The 18,396-nt window shown below is 41.9% G+C and overlaps 1 protein-coding gene across 1 annotated transcript in view; it reads left to right on the top strand.

Moving 5' to 3' along the window:
• Positions 1–5,040: 5,040 nt before the first annotated feature.
• Positions 5,041–18,396, top strand: part of astn2 (astrotactin 2) — a gene marked incomplete at both ends in the record, with an annotated part of 472,482 nt that continues 459,126 nt past the window's right edge. The window contains one exon of the mRNA XM_080756633.1: positions 5,041–5,431. Coding sequence (XP_080612759.1) covers positions 5,041–5,431 — 391 coding nt within the window. The remainder of the gene's footprint in view (positions 5,432–18,396) is intronic.

Here is an 18,396-nt window from a genome sequence, read left to right as displayed (position 1 = left end):
AGCTCTGCTGCATGTGTGCGATTGTGTTCTCCAGGTGTAACCTAATTTCTCATTGACGAGCCCTTTGTTTACACCTGTGTAACTGGGGCAGTCTCCAGCTAATGACTTTGACTAATCAATTACAAGAAATGTCACAGGGAAAGAAATGCCAATACAGCACAGGCTCAGCATGCATGGATACCTCTTTCTTGTTGCATGACGTCAGAACTCTGTACACCCCCAACATGAGGTATATTAAGAATGTGTAGGAGTGGTAGGTAATTGATTTCCTCGAACTAGTTTTAAAGTGAACTTTGTTTTTTCTGCGTGGTGTTGTTAAACACTACATTTGGAAGTTGGACGCTCTAATCGTTGGATGCTCTAATCGTGAAACTCAATAGATATGCCAGTTAGTATTGTATCTGTCATTCTTACTTTAGTTAAACATGTGGGGGAGTTTAGTACAGACAAGAAACGGACAGCACACATGATTGGAATTCTGTGATTCAGGAGGTAACACACAGCATGGCAGTGTTTACATGATGCAAAATCACAGCCCTTGAATTAGAATACAAACAAGCAAACACAAAATGTTTAACAGCTGTTGCCATTCACGGGTATACCTCTTTCATGTTCGCGATTAACGTGAGGGACAGCTGTAGAATAAACGTGGCTCATATCAAGCCGAGGGGGGACAATTGGATTTGTAAAGCATGCACCTGGCAGTAATCCAGATATATCATGCATATCATTTGTCCACACAATACGCCTACTCCTGCTGGAATATTAGATCACAGAGATAGCTGCCATATACCATACCAAACTGGTCAGCCTGACCTCAAACAGACATATCTGACGCGACAGGATAATTGTTAATGGGTGTAATTTATCTCTATCTATTTATAATCGGAGAGTGATTACATGCATCATCCACATAATCCACAGCAATAACAAAAAACGAGTTCCCTCAAGTGTCTGGATGTTATGTTTTTAGTTACAAGTTATCTTGTAACTAAAAACCCAACTATAGGGAATTATAGTGACAATCTTTTTCAATGTTGACCTGTTTCACATTCATATACTTACACACATTCACACCTGGGAGCTTCATAGTATAACCAAAGTATTTATTGTGGGCCACAGCACAGCTCAGCTGAAACGCAATGATATCAATGATGCATCTGAACAGTGTTTACCCAGTTGAGTCAGGGATTTGAACTATCCAAACAGTAAAATCCATAGTGTTCATTTAACACTGCCATGGATACTTACAGGTCCATTAGAGAGTGGGTAGAGAGGCCTTCTGGTAATCAGAAGGTCACCGCTTCAGCCCTCGTCTATGTCTACACATCAAAGTGTCCCTGAGCAAGACAGTTAACCACTAGCAGCTCCCCACCAAGCACTCACCTGACCAAGCATCTACTGGGTGAATGCAGAAAAGTAATTTCCCCATCAGGATGATACAATACTCTTAATAAGTTTAATATTTGTATTTACACTTACAGAGTTCAATTAACACTGTACATTCACTAGGATACTTTTCAAACCTTTAGCTTTGGAATCAGTTCAAGGTTACCCTCCCTACAGTGCACTTGCAGCACATTTTATACCTAATGTTGAATGCTACTGTTGAAGAAAAGACGGATCGTGGCAAACAATTAATTTGCTGAAATCGCACAACACTGTAGCAGCCTTGTTGAAAGAAGTGCAAAGGAGCGAAGCCAGGACCTGCACTTATTATGCTGCAGAAACCCGTTAACCATCTCTCCGTCGCACCGCGGTGGCCGTTGCCTTGTTGTCTGTCAAATTCAATTTTGGGGGAATCAGACGCTGCCTTGGCATAGAGGTCAAAGCAATTTTCCTGGCAATAAATCTCACATAACCAACCAGGGACTGTGTTTAAAAGCCCTCCATCTATTAAAAATGCAGGCTCCTTTTCATACCCATATGAGTTGTTGCTGTACTTACATATCATTGCACACAGCCACATATACACCCGTTCTCTGATCTCTTTTACCACTTGGCCATTAGAGACGTATACTGTTCAGTAAAATCTACCAGTAAAAGCGGATATGTCTGTAAAAAAAAATAGAAAATACTGTATGTGCTTTGTTGGCACACTCTAGATCTCTCTACAGTGTCAGCATTTTGACTGGAAGGACAGTGGGGTATGTCAGATTTGCCCTTTAGGCCAGCGTTTGTAGCCAACTATGCTTGTTATGACAAAATGTCAAATGAAGACAGGAAACAATAATGCAAACCATGACCCAGAGGTGAGTATACTATACTGTAGGGAACATGGTAATGGGGTGTGGGCGTTGAATGTGAGAATCAGGGTGCCTAAAGGTGTACCTGCAAAAAGATAAAGACTGTCAGTATCCTGTCATAACATACCAATATAAAGGAGTGTTTTCAAGAAGTAACTCACACAAATGCAATTCGATGGACAGACAAATCTGGACACTGAATGTTTTTGAGGATCAATATAGATTTTCTTTGTTCAATAGAGCACCGAAGTCCTGACATCACTGTCGGTAGAGGGCGTCAGTCCCCAGGTTCATGTATTTTTTATTTGCATTGAAATCCCCATAGGGGGATTTTAGATCTCTTCATATAAGAACTGCTTTTGAAAAATAAACCGATCATCCCGGCCTTTTCACTCATATGGATATGAAGCATCGACTGAAGGTGGAAATATACAAATATACCCAAAGAGTAACAAAATAAGCGTCAGAAATGAGTCAAACAACCCAGAGACTACATTTACGGGTAGGCGGGTGGCTGCATCTGCCCATCGCACAACAGAAACTGAATGTTAATTATGTTTATTTTAATTTTATTGATATTTAATGTTTCGTGGTTAGTACGAGTCGAGTCACCACCAGCTGAGCTTACTTCAATGAGGAATCTCAGGAACGTAATGTGTTGACAGCTGGCCGTGACGTATATTAGCAGCGACATTGCCTTCATATGTAGTTTCAAGGCTTTTGCGGACATCATTGGACATCATTAACGACACACAGCCACCCCCCTGACAGAAAGGCAGAGATGATCGGTTTATTTTTCAAACACAGTTCTTATATGAAGCGATCTAAAATACCTCTATGGGGATTTCAATGCAACAAAAGAAATGCATGAACCTGTGTACTGGCAGTCTGGCACCCTCTACTGAAAGTGACGTCAGACTTCGGTGCTCTATTAGGCTAAACTAACAGGAACAATAAGTCTTACGGGCCTGTTTTATGACATTAAACTTTTTCTTAGTTTTTGGGATTCTCTACTGAAGTAAAGGACATTTGAAAACGGAGGCATTTTTTTCTGGGTATTTCTGAAAATGCATACTCGACGGGCTGTGTGATTTGCTTGCCACTTTAGTGCTGCTTGTAACAATCCCACCCACTAGGGAGAGAACATTTTCTTTCTGGTCCACCATGCATGTTTTAGCATGTTTGTCCATTAGTTCACTTTATAGCCTATTCTTATATCTGTGGTGCATCTTACCTAACTGATTTTTTATTTACACCAGTAGTGGCGATGTTCCTAATGTGTTGATCTGTGTGCATAACAACTTACCAGGTGGAAGTGCACCATACTGTAGGTCAGGCCTATTCATATAACAGGACATACACACATGTATGAATACATTGTGTTGCTTAACCAGGCTGTAGCTATTGCTGGACATAATAATACTAATGTACTAATATTATATATTTTTCATAAAATAGCCTATTAACAATTTGCTTTCTATTTACACATTCTCTCCATGTGTAAAATCAAGGTAAAGTGAAATGAATGAACATAGGGTGACCAGATCCATGATAGAAGTATCGCTTGTGTGGGAGGGTGGCATAGTTTGGGAGGAAGTGTTGGCCATGGAGGGTAGGAGATATGAGCACGGTGTCTGGATTTTCGGTGGTGAGGTGACCACCGCTCCGGTGGTGAGGTGACCACCGTAGCTGAAATAACGTTGAGCGACCACCAGAGCGGTGGTCACCTCACCACCGAAAATCCAAACTATGAATAGCTTTACTTTAGGGTATTAGGGGTAAGTTGCTACTAAATAAATGCCTTGATGTCATCATATCATTTTGTTATTAAACCCCTCTGGTGTCTGACACATTTTGTTTTAAAATGCTCATTTTGGTCATGGGTGGAAATTGTGGAATAGGGCGACTTGGTACTGTAACTGTAGCCATAGGGGATATTTCTCATGTTATTTTAACGGGCTTAAAAACACATCTTGCTGGAAAATTGACAATGAGAGAGCTTTACAACAGAAAGCCAACTATTGGGGCCCAGGGGACTAACTATTAGGGCATTTGCACACTGATGTCTGCCAGTCACAATGTGGGACAGGGACAGGCCGGTCTCAATTTGTGGGACGCCTGAAAAGTCTTGGAAATGAGGGACTGTCCCACGGAAAGGGCGACATCTGGTCATCCTAAAATGAACATCTATTCTATAGTCTTACCACGTAGGCTACAGTATGATCTCCAAATATCTAGGCTGTAGCCTACCCTAACACTTTGTGTAGGCTACTGTGATGCATATTGCATACGCTCTTGGTAGGCAGCGGCCTAATAGCCTATGCTAATTTTTGTTTTCAATTATGTACAAATAATTATGCTACTGTTGTTACATCATTGCCAATACAAACGTCATGTCAAAAAAGCATTTATTATGTCCAAAGCTTTGAGTTTGAATCACAAATTGTCAATGTGACTCTGCCTGTTTAGTGTTTACCACGGAAGTCACATGCTCTCTCACTCCTTCATTTATACTTGATTGAAACACACGCCTACCCCGCGCATTTACAGTAGTTTGAGCGCCAGTCAAAGTATCACAGACACAATCACAGATAGTCAGACAGCTGTGAATGAATCACACGCCATCGGACTCTACAGTCTACACCTGTGCTGCCGCCTCCTGGACGGACATGACTCCCGTGCAGCAGCAGCAGCAGCAGCAGCGACTCAGACTGTACTATAAACGAACGGACCGCTTATGAGCCGCACACACTCAAAGCGGAGAGGACCCACACACGCACACACAAGGAACGGGATGGCAGGGAAAGTACTGCACCTCGGTGCTCTCCTCCTCGTTGGGCTCTTTTTACTGACGGGGACCACCGCGACAGTCCGGGGCGCAGCGGCGGCGTCGCCGGGGGACGAGGAGATGGACAAGGAGATGAACGACGCGGAGACCCCGTGCGAAGTTAAAACCGTCACCGTTTCCACCCTACCCGTGCTCCGCGAGAATGAGTTCAGCTTCACCGGCGCGGGCTCAGGGAGCGTGGTCGGAGGTGGTGGTGGAGGAGCAGGTGCTGCTGGTGGTGTAGGAGGAGGCGGAGGAGGGGAATCCCGACTCCTTTTATTCGTTAGAACTGACCTACCTGGACGAATTTCCGTCATGGATGATCTTGACAACACAGCTCTCCCCTACTTCACACTCGGTAAGATAATTGCAACGGTATACACTAGTCAGCTGTCCCACAGTGAAACCTGGAGCTGCGCAAATTGTGCGCATTAAAGGGACCTTCATTCGCACCGTGCTTGTGTTGTGGTACAGTAGCCAGCCTAGACTATGGACACAACACAAGTCATGTGTGCATGCGTGTTTTGCATTTTAATAAGCCATAGTTTCTTGAGCTATGCTATCACAGAGATTTGACACAATGTAGGCTAATCTTGTTTCATGTTACAGTGATAATGAAAGCAAATGAACACCTGCTAAGTACTTATATCCTTATACTTTAGGAGCATTGCTTGAAACATTCGAAATGGCATGGGATATGTCTGGTAGGCAGGAAATAGTCTACAGTAGCTGCAATAGGCTACAGAAAACCCAAACTGAAGTATCTGATAATTACTACAATTTAACAAATTGCATATTCATAATCTTTCATACAGTACACACACACACACACACACACACACACACACACACACACACACACACACACACACACACAGCTAGTATGAAGGATTATTACTTTAAATGTCATGCCTAGCTATAAGTATGATGCACCAAGCAGGGAAAGCAATTTTGCCGGCAAATCTGCATGAAATTGCTATTTTATTCCCATGTGAGCACAGACTTCATACAGGGCACGTGCCTAGTTGTTGGGGTGGGGGGGGGGGAAGTTTGATAAAAGGAATGCTGAATAGGCCTATGACTGCAGTGCTGCAAGCATTCCGCCATTGTAGTTTTTAACGACTTTGGACAGACACACAACTTTATGCCATGCTTCATTTCATCCAGTATTTGTTGTCCTCCAAAAACATAAAGGCAAAAAGAGCCTATACTGTGACTCACCTAAGCACAAAATGTGTAACTGACTAGACAACTGGGTGAGTGTGGAAAATAGGCGGTGCCATTACAGAGACAAAAAAACAATATCTATTCTACAAGATGGAGCCGCAAACAAAAGGGAATATTTTAAGTGGCCGTCATTTACACCATATTTCAAGCGGATGTACTCACTCCTCGTTCAAGCTTCTGTGTAAGGAAAGTTTGGCTGACTGATCTTAGTACATCGTTAGTGTTTATACTGACAATGGTGTTGGCCTGTGTTTTGAGCTTGAGTTGACAGCAATATATTGTAGCATGCTATATTTAGTATAGGCGATGGGATAGCTACTGTAATCTTTAGTTTAAATAGCAATATTATGGCATGCTGAAGAGCAGCTGATCATAATGAGGAGTGTCTGAAATCCAAAACAGTTCAGTTGAACTCTGTTGGAATGGCACATTGTAGTTAATTATGATTCTCGGCGTAGCAGAGAATGTTATCTCTCATCTTATGTCTAACGGTGTGTAGACTAAACAGATTGCAGGGAAAGGGAGTCAGGCAGGCTGAGGGCTGGAGCATTAAGCTAGTAAATCACTTTCTATTCTCATTAAGGACAGCCACCGACTGGTGAGAAAGGCCTCTCTGTCCTCCCATTCAGCCAGCTAGCACATTTGCAGTTTCACCCTCTCAGTGCATGACTGCTCACTGATGATGGAGCGGAGATGGGTTTCATCTAAGGGTATCATGCATAAAAGAAAGCAAATTAAATAATAAAAAGTATGTACACATAATACTGAACAATACAGTGGTTTTGCTTTGAGATTTATAAATCACAAACGTGGAGTATGATGATGGGCGATATGCCCCCCTTCCTGGCAAAAACTCAAAATGTTAGGTCAGTGATGGCATGTTATAAATTAATGAATAAAATATTAACACTATGATTTGAGGCGATGTCAAGGTATACCAACATTATAGGCATTAGACTGTATTTTGAGTGTGATGGCGTTGCTTTTTTAATATTTAAAACAAGTTACACCATTGCAGTATTAATCACATATTGATATGGAAAGAGATGGGCCTACATATCAAAGCATATTCTGGAAAGTTGTTCAATCTCTGCATCTGTTCAATAAGATATAGCCTAAGCTGTAAGAGGATGATTGATTTAATTCCTTCTACCTTGAAATAACACAGTCTGTTCGGTTTTTATGAGATGTTGCTCGTGAGGAATAGTCGTTATAGTCCAATGGAAAATATGGATGTACATTATACCCATCGATATAAAGGAGTGTGGTTACCATTTGTTAGTGTCTCCCCTCTCACAGGTAGCTTTGGAAATTGTACCGTAATTGCTTATTGCAATACCCTCAAACCTAGTTCTGGTCCATAGCTCTAATGCTTTGCATTTAGAGCTATGTTTCTGTCAACTTCCGGAGCTCGCATGAATGCAGACCAGCCTCTCGTCTTTAGCGTAAATAAAAATAACGTTTTTGCTACTCACCAAAACAAAGGGATTGTGTCATTAGAAGCCTACTTTCCTTAGTGAAAGCACTCTGAGCCCCCCACCACACGTATAAACGGTACTTTTTGGCCAAAAATGGATTTTGTTTCCACCGGAAAAAAAATACTTTTAGTTACTCCAATGCGCCCTCGCAAATTGCTATACACTATCTCTATAGTCTATAGTGATCAACACGAACCCGTCCACTTCCCCATATTCCATCCCCACTGGCCTTACAAAGTTTTCAGGATTGGTCAGTTTTTAACAAAATGCCTAAAATCATGAACACAACATGCAATTTCAGTCAAATTATGCACACACATTCCCACTATAGGCACAGGAAGAAATTGTATTTAAAAAAATTAAATCAGCCTCATGATGGCACTATAACAGGCCAATTCATGTTCTTACCTAAAACTGTTATATATTTATTTTTATTGCGCCTTTATACAACCACCAGGTGATAGATTATTGCAAAAAAACAAAAACAAAAAGTTTATTAGTTTACTTATTTGTCCAAACATCACAAACGCTATTATCCTGGTGGAGACCTGTGCCACGAGGGGCACTTTTTCTAGTTTACCATGAGATAGGCTTGTGACTGGTTGAGATATTTCCTTAAACTAATTATTTTAAAGTGAGCCTTTATCGTAAAGTATACAGTCTTACTCTTATATAAGCTACTTAGGTGTTGACGTGTTGTTCTTGATTGTTCCTAAAGTTAAATACAGTATCACCGTTTCCCAACCACTGGGTCGGGACTCGCGATCCATTTGTGGTTCGCATAGTCACTCGCAGACACATGGGTTTATGCCTGCGTTGCTTTCGTTTTAGTTTCCTACATTTAGTTTACTTACTTATTTAGTTTCTTAAAATGCAATAACATGCCCATGGAAGACACCCATGGAAGACGGTGGCTGTTTGAGCTTGTAGATCTGCTATTTTCACTAGCTTGGTCCCTGGCAAACGTCTAATCCCTCTTTTGGGTCTTGAGCAAAAAGGTTTGGGAACCACTCAACCACTTCAGTAGATAATTTGTTTCTTTGACCAATATCTTCCTGCTAGTATATGCAGAGCAGGTGGCATCTGCAATACATGCTGAAATGCTAATGCCAGTGATTGCTTTTTTTCCTTCAAATGTGTAGCTTGAAAACTATTCCATAACACATTAACAAACAAATATACAGTTACAGTACATTAATTCCAAAGATCTGAAGCAAAATAATCAGCCATGGCGTTGGATGTAATTTGAGGCACACACACACACACACACACACACACACACACACACACACACACACACACACACACACACACACACACACACACACACACACACACACACACACACACACACACACACACACACACACACACACACACACACACACACACACACACACACACACACACACACACACACACACACACACACTCACTCTCTCTCTCTCTCTTTTTTTTTTTGCTGGTTGTAGGAGTGGTTGCACCACTCAAAAAACTTTCCCGGCCTTCCGGCCTGGTGGAGCTAATTAGTGATCCAAAGGTGATACACATCCTTTGTAGGATGGTAGTGAAGCTACACTAAAGTCACTGTGGTGGCACCTGTGCCGTCTGTCTTGCGAATTTAACACCATTGTGTTGGGTGTCTTCTTGACTCCTTTTTGCATTTCTGTATTAGCTGACGTGCCATTGATCAGATTGTAAAAATAAGATGGCTTTGTGTTTGTTTCTTCTGAAATCATACCGAGCAAATAGAAGGAAATGACAAGGTAATGTTCACTATCAGAATGGTAAATCTACAGTGCTGCATCAGTATCCTTCCCCTTTTCCCTTCTATCAAAATAATGACAAACGGATGCCCGAGGATACTACAAATCCTGGGGCTCAGACACAAAGGGATAGTACTTGACGGGTAGATGGAATCCCCCCCAGGAGAGAGAGAGAGAGAGAGAGAGAGAGAGACACACACACACACACACACACACACACACGCACGCACGCACGCACGCACGCACGCACGCACGCACACACACAGCTGCATCACAAGTTTTCAGAAAAGAGTGGGAATACGTATTTTCCGGTAATGAGAAAAGGACATTTAAACAAGATAAAAGTGCCCCTCGGCACTCCACCAGGACAGGTCAGGTTGTGGCCTCCTGGTGGCGCTATAATAGGCCAATGTGAAAAGGGTGGCATTTCTTCTTACGCCTTGGATGGCAATTGGATGATTTGAGGCATTTTGTTTCAAAAATGTGTTTTGCTAAAATCCACCTGTTGGTGGCGCTATAACAGGCCAATGTGAAAAGGGTGGGATATATTCCTCTCAGCCTAATAGGAAAGTCTGTGAAAGATTTCATGTACATTGCACGTATTAGCTGGTATCAGACAGACGGACGGACACAAGCACACACACACACACACACACACACACACACAGAGTGCAAAACATACTCTCTCCCCATGCCTTCAGCCTGGTGGAGACAATTACAAACCTCAAATATACATACGGTAAGGTGTGTACTCGAACAAATGAGTACCTCAGGCTTTTACAAGTAACTTACTGTAGCAGCATCATCACATACTGTATGTATGAAATGTGTGGGAATACACACACACACACACACACACACACACACACACACACACAACTTTGCACTCTCATTATACGACCACACTACTCCTGTCTGCATGTTTAATATTGCCTGATGCTGGTTTTGTTGGAGCATTGTCACAAGCCAAAATAGTAGACTGTTTAAATGACTGGTGTGTCAGACAGTGAGTCCCCATGCCCCCTCAGCCTGCAAGCCCAGCCTTGATTTATACGCCCATGTGTCATGAAGAATGGATGAGTGGGGAGGCAAAAAGGGGAGATATTCAGAGGAGTCCTTACTTTAGCCCTTTTCCTGTGACTATACCATTCCCAATGTTTTGAGAAATGTGAAAGCTGTGAGACATCTACGTAGCTTTGTATGCCAGCAACCTGCAGGCCTTTCTTTACACAGTCAAATCTACAGTGTTAATATAACCATGCGTAAAAATACAACTCGGGTCCATTTTTCCACGCTGTTTTTTTCCATGAAATCATATAGTTGTAGTAGATATGTCTGTGTCTGGGCTGGTCTGGGTGTGTCGTGTGTATATTGAAAATGTATTTGATATACTTAGAATTCAGAACACAATTATGGAATTAAAGTTGATATTTAACAAACCTACAGTGTATGCTGTTTCACTGGGGCTTATTTTCCTGGCTCATTTTAAGTGATGACTGAGAGAGAGCTATAGCTGGATGGAAATCAATACGTTTAGCAACATGGCTGGCTCTGTAAACACCTCATTAGGAGGTAACCTTTTGAACACCTTGAGGCAGCAGCACAGGCTCAAAACACTCGAACCCCCCCCCCCCCTTCCCTGCTCCCCTTTATCTTCTCTGTCCATCATACCAGCCGAAACCTCTCTACACCGTTCATTTCACCCAGTACGGTGTGCTTTTATACACCATCTTTATCGCACTACGATGTGTCCTCACCAGCCCCTCTATTCTCTCTCTCTCCCCCTCCCTCTCACTCAATCTTTCCAGACAGGAGTTACAGCAAACTGGGCTTGCTTTGAGATGGGAGATAAAAAAATAAGTGGAGGGCAAAGACAGAAAAAGAAACAAGTAAACAAATAAACAAATGTCTGGCTGCGCTAGAGTGCTACATTCCCTGTGGCACAGAGCATGTGCACACTGAGTTACATCTCAATCATATGTCAGAGGTGCAGCTCTGTGTACCAAGGACAAAGCAGTGAAGAGAGGGCAAAGGTAACCCAGTGATTTGAGGGAGTTGCATGGCGAAACATGGAGCTCAGATGGAGTTTTGAGTGCTCCTGTCAGTGACTGTGTCTGGAGAACCCTGTGCCTAAATTTACAATTTAGGCATTTAGCAGAAGCTCTTTTAATCCAGAGCGACTTACAGTTGGCAAGAACAAATAGTTTTGGAGTCGGAAGGGAGAAGAGTTTGGGACGTGTGGAGCATTGTCCCGACATTTTTAGTGAATGTTCTTCCAGCTTCCCGCAGGACTGGGAAGAAGAGAAGCTCAGTCTTGTCTGGGTTCAGCTGGAGGTGGTGTGAAGACATCCACTGTGAGATGTCAGCCAGACATGCAGTCTTCAGAGAGAGAGAGAGGGGGAGAGGGATGGAGAGGGAGAGAGATGAAACCATGGGTTTTTGTTGGATTTTGCAGGTTAACAAAACAAGTGTAAAAAAGAAACATGACAGGCTAGTAAGAAACAGGGCTTGTTAGATGTAGGTGTGCCCAGAGCCATGGGTGTGCCCATGAGCAAGCTTTAGATAGTAGGTAGGTAACACCGTAACAGTAATGTTAATGTGTGCACACCTAAATCTAACTTATCTATTACCAGTAAGACGCGCAAACGCGGGAAGCGAACGCAGCTCGTACATATTTGGGTTTTGGACGTATAGCTGCTTTGGGGACTCCTTATATGGTTATGGCTGAGTCATGGTGACGTAACAGCGGGACAGACACTTGCATCAATCACAAACAAATCACTCAGCTCCATATATGGGCACAAAGGGGGGACACACAGACACACGCACAGACATGATCTGCTAGGTCTCATAGTAAGTGCTCACTGCGTTCGCAACCAGTAAGACGCCCAGAGGGCCAGAAGCGACCTCGCCCTAAAGTGTATGCATCTGCCTGGGTGACGGCAGACTGCTGGCCGAGCGTTAGCGCTTTGGCAGAGTTGCTGGCCGGCTCCATATATATGCAGATTTAGGTGATGATCCAGTCTTCTCCTTGTATGGCTATCCAGGATTTGGTGAGGTCAGTGATCTTCATGGCGACCATATATGGTGGCGTGATGTGTCACGAGGCGTGATGGGGTCACTGACGGACTGACAGGTTTTTCAGGTTTTCATAGTAATCAATTACATTTATTAGCTGTGTTGTGTGAATGTCTACACCTTCCTTTCTCCGTGCCGTTTATGAGAACGCGAGGACGGACACATCTTTTTTAAGGTAAACCACACCAATGTAACTCAATGATTTCCAATGAGTTGCATTGGTGTGGTCTATCTTAAAAACTGTTTTGTCTCAACCCGACCCTTTGGTGTGGTTTGGGCTTACGGGTGAGTGTGACACTTCTTTGCGATATCAGTGTCCAGTGTTATTTTTTCTTTTTCGTACTGCCCTGGGTGCTTCAATCTGAAAAGTACTTAAACCTTTGGAGGGGAGCACCACTCATCAATGTCATGTTTGATCCTCCTGGCTGTGTCTGACAACCCGGTAATGACCTGACTTTGAATTATTATCACAACCATGATAAGTCCATGTTTAACATGGTTTCCGTTCGGTTATTTGTGCTAATAACGCAGATAACACAAAGTCCGAGCACAGCAATGGTTTGAAAGTTGCGGGCGTCAATTAACATTCTTTGTGCTATGGACAAAGCGATCATCCTCTCAAAAGCGTTTTCTGTCGATACAGACCTTTATGCAGCCTGCCATGTTTTTACCCATCTGTATTTTCTACCTTAACAGGAAAACGCACTACAAAATCATGCCCCATAAATGTGGTCAAGCATTTTTGACGCCACATCATTCGTCTCCTCATTTGAGCTAGACCTATGTAGCTCACAGTGATTTGACCTCAATTGTATTTATATCAAATTAAACTATAATAACTATAAAAGTAATACAATCCATGTGGGGAAAGAAATCCCGGGACGCCCACTGTAATTATGCACAGAAATCTTGGTCCATTTCTAGACGGCTCGACTCCTACAAAGCAACGGCGTAAAATGTTTTAATCCAATTATTTACAACGGGCTTAATTATGATAGAGACATATAGTGATGCTTTCTTAGGCGGACAAGGTTTTCATTTTTCATAATTTGGCCTTGCATAATGGAGGAGGATGTGCGTGTAAGCCGAATACTAAAGGCAAACTCATTTGCTTGTGTGGATTGTCAACCCATAGAATACACCCAGCATGACATCCTCAATCACAAACCGCTCCAATCCCCAATCTCAGGGGAACATGCTCGTTTCTTTCATAAATTGGATAAAAAAAGGTTGTATTGCCTCACCATGTTGAAAAATAATTTGACAAGCAATTCAATTAAATTTCAATCCAAAGGAGCTTTATTGGCATGAGAAAACATGCATTTACATTGCCAAAGGAAGTGTCAAAATATAATTAAAAAATAAAGGTGAAAATGGGAAAAGTATATACAGTTGGAGGGTTTACAGCATTGTGTAAACAGTGCTATGTCACATTGTGTTGATTTATATATATATATATATATATATATATATATACACACACACACACACACACACACACACACACACACACACACACACTCTAGGGTATAAAGCTTAAAAAATCTTTAGCAGTCACTTTAGGACAAAAATAATAGCAATTTTTCTCAACTAGAACTAATAGTATACAAAATGCCTCAGATTTAAAATGCGGTTAAAGATAGCAGCTCTGTTTACAGTATCCTCAGTAGGTCTAGACTACTCGGTACAGATGGTAGTCCTTAGTGATTGTATAATTCCATTGGAATGCACACAGTTCGCACAGAGTTAGACAGCATTTTGACTAATCAGAGTCAAGGCTCAAGCTCACTGTTAATGTGCCAATTTAACTAGATGGTGACAGGGCTAAGTGATGGCTTTCACTGTGAAAGGAGCAATGGATTGTTGTTACTGACCCATAGTCCCATACTGATTACTTTCCTCAGCAGGAACTGCATTTTGTAATGGACTTTGGAAATGCTGCCTCTGTCGCTGGTCTTAACATGCGGTGGCAGCAGTGGGCAGCTTTGATTATGAGATGATAACTTATTTATGGCTGATTAGTAAAGGTTGCTGCAGAGAAAGACACTTGGTGATGGAGAGGGATGATTTTTGCGACCACAGGTCGCATTTACTATGACATCGTGCATTTCCCGTCAGTCAGTCACCCCCAGGCATTATATGGTTATCAAACTTCAAACCCTTAGATCTCCATATATGGAGCTGAGCTGTGCTGACATTCCATAGCTAGATCTCCAGGTCAGCTCCATAGAGGACGTTCCAAATGTTGATCCATCCCTCCTTTTCGATATCTCCCTTTTGACTGATACCTGTTCCTTTAAACTATAGACGTATATACCTGCCCCAAAGTTATTAGTGCAGCTGTGCCCGGCAGCCGGTGAAATGATACCTGTCCCTTTAAACTCTAGACGGGCCTGCCCCAAAGTTATTAGTGCAGCTGTGCCCCGGCAGCCGGTGAAAACTAGTCCTCAACGGGCCCAAAAATGTAGGCCCGGCCCTCACCCAACCCTGTACGCTCAAGATACTAACAACCCCCCCCCCCTTTCAGATGAGGCTGTCACTTCAGATCTGAACATGAAATGTAATGCCCTGTAGTATTATTTGTACATGTACTATTGTACTATGGCCATTGTACTATTAGCATTCTTCAAAAGGGCCCCTTTTGGTGTTGAATGCTTCAAGACGTTCAGTGAAAACTCTGGGGACATAATTGCAGACCGTCTCAGAGGCAGTAACTTGTCTTCTTTTGTGTAAATTGAAACCAGTGGCCTGCTCTCTTTATCGTCAACAGTGAAAATAAAAGGCAACCCTATCTATCTCATTGGTCTCTGCCCAAGTCGGACACTGACAGTCATCCCCTCTGGAGGATCTCTGTTGGGTATTGTCTCACTGCTTATCATATAATGTATCCCCTCTATCTTGTGGGGACTGTCTCCCGGCACAGTTCCCCACCAGTATAGTTTAATTTAGTCGTGTGTTCTACCGTGTTGCGCTATATACGTAGTATGCCGTGCAGATTTTCTTTTTTTTTGGAGGGTGGGGGAGGGGGGCGTATCCCATCTACTAACTATTTCATCCATTGACAGCTAAAATTTACGCATGTCATGCATGGAATGATTAGTATGCCCTCCAACCAACCTAGAACACACCACTGGCTTAATTGCAAGTTTAAAAATCTCAGTATGACGATGTTAACTTGTTAAGCAACATCTGTCAAAAAACTGCTTCCAGTATATATTAGGAGAATATTCATTGAGACAATTCCCTAAAACATTATAAACTTTATACTTATTCCCTTCTCTAGGCTTTTCCAAATTTTGAATGCACAACATGACACATTTATAAATGTAATTCCTTTTGCTTGCTCTTTTTGCTCTAGGGCTCCTCTAGTGTGTCTCCCACCACGTAATAGAAGGCCCTATGAGGCGAAGAAAGACTGTAATGGATTTCGAAAAAGAAGAAAAACATTATAATGCATGCCAGAGGTTTGGGACACTGGGAGCTTGGGTGGAATCCGTCGCCATGTTGTAAAGAGGCAGTAGATAGAAGCTTTAAAACCAAATACAATGCTTGAATAACATGTTAAATAATGTACCAGGTGCAATGGTCCTTACCGATTCTGAGGTCTCAACCTGTTAACACTTTATATAGGCTACTGCAGAACTAGAATAATCTATTGAGGTGGAAAAAGGTCTGATTTACTACCCAGAAAAAGATGAGCATAATATTAACAAAGTTTAATTAATAAATGACAATGAAATCCTATATTAAAATTCTGCATAATATGGTGGAACTGACCAACTTTAAACTCTGCAAGGACTCTGGAGTCGAGTGTGGTGCCCGTTGCCAAGTCGTTCAGATATACGGTTGTCCAGCACCGCTGATCCGCTTATCAAACTGGTATCCACTTGTCCAGTCCAGAACTGTCGATCCAACAGATATGCCCATATGGGCATATAGGCCTATACTGTTGACTCCAGGGATCTCCATGGACACTATGACTCAGACATATTGGTTGTGAAACGTAGGTGTGACGTAGCCTGGCATTGACGACGTGATGACGTGGATTCATCACCTGGTTTTTATCTTAACACATAAGCAGGTTCATAAATTAGATTACATTTGTGCCACACTACTGGCACAAATGTTCCCCCAACACACTTTATGTGATTGTGGCAGAGATTCCCACGTCGAGGTTCATGTTTGTGCCTGTAGTGTCTGTTTCCCACTTCTGTCCACTGATTCCAGGTCAGCACCATGCTTTTGTTTAAATTGAAAGTTCAGTAGGCTATAGTGTTCGACGTGCCAACTAGTGTTGATGCAGCATTTAACAACAGAAGCTGTCCATCCTTCCAGGAGAAGGACGATGATAAGAATGAATGCATGCATGTTGAATAAAGCTAATTCATCATTTGTGTGTGAATACTATTTTCACATACATATAGTACTAGTACTGAACATACAGTTTTTCGTTTTGGGGGATACACTTATTAATTGTATATTGCAGAGTGACTACAATTGCAATATATACATTATGGAATGTTTGCTGCACAAGACTTTCAATTGATAGTTTGTGACCAATAAATATGATACAGTAGATGGTAGGAGTGTGGGCCGTTCATTGACAAAATCCATGGTTTAACTCAAATCTGGCTCTATTGAAAATAGCATTATCCCCTTTGCTGGCTGTTTAAGTGACTAGACGGTTCGAGTCACAAATGTCCTCTTTGAGGTCATGTTCCCAGATCACAGGTAGGATCAAAGCCTTAGATCTTTGTGTTTTTGTTCTTATGCTATTGCTCCCATCACTATTCTGTCCTTCTCTGATGCTGTCTTGACCTCAAACCTTCTTCACCAGACATTACTTTTTAAATACATAGGAAGTGAATAGTGTGTTGCACAGTCGGTATATAATAATTATTTTGACTACGACAGCCAGACTTTTGCCTTTGCAGATGTTTTTATCTTCAAAAAAGCATTCATTAATATCTTGGCTCATTGTGGACATTGAATCTGAACATTCATTAATGTTTAGTTTAATAATTTAAACTGGATTGCAATATCAAATCATGTAGTCAAATCTTGGTTGGTCGATCTGTCGTTACACAATATTCTAATCCTAATGGGCAATCTTATTTTGCAAACATAACAAGCTATATGTTTCAAAGACCAAAGGAGAACCATTGTTTCGTTAAGCCCTTTACAAAATATTTTTAAGTACCATAAAAATTTGATTCTCACTATAGTTTTCTCTAGACCTTGGAAGGTTGCCAACTCAGCACAGCTCAACACTATCATAGCCCTATGGTTCTTACAAATGTTTTTAAACCTTTTATCTATGCCAGTGTATTTTACAACCATTTCATTCCCTCCAAGCGATTTTCTCTACCTTGACCAAGATTTCTATTCAGATATAGCATGAGGACCATTAATCTTTCCACAACAGATGGGTTGCCTCCCACAATTTTCACGTGCTTCAGTGTACTGTACACATCTGTCCTAGTTCCTATTTGGAACATGCTTTGCATGCATGGGGTGCAATACAGTATACAATACAATAATAGTTCCTGTTCTGCTTTTCCTTTGGTTAATGGAGCCCACTTGAAACCAAACAAGAAGCAAGCTCTTGTGCCTGCTATGAAGTGTCTGTTACTGTTACATGCTGCAAAACAGCTCATACAGCCTTTGCTTATCTGACAATTCTTCATGGACACTATGTCTATGTTAATCCACACTACCAACTATCGCCTCTAAAAAACAAGAATCCCATAAGGTTTAATGAAAATGTCCAAATC

The sequence above is a fragment of the Protomyctophum bolini genome (assembly GCF_963924005.1).
Source record: "Protomyctophum bolini genome assembly, chromosome: 22".
Lineage (NCBI taxonomy): Eukaryota > Metazoa > Chordata > Actinopteri > Myctophiformes > Myctophidae > Protomyctophum > Protomyctophum bolini.
The sequence above is the reverse complement of the archived record's forward strand: the minus strand, read 5'-3'. Positions and strand labels throughout refer to the sequence as shown.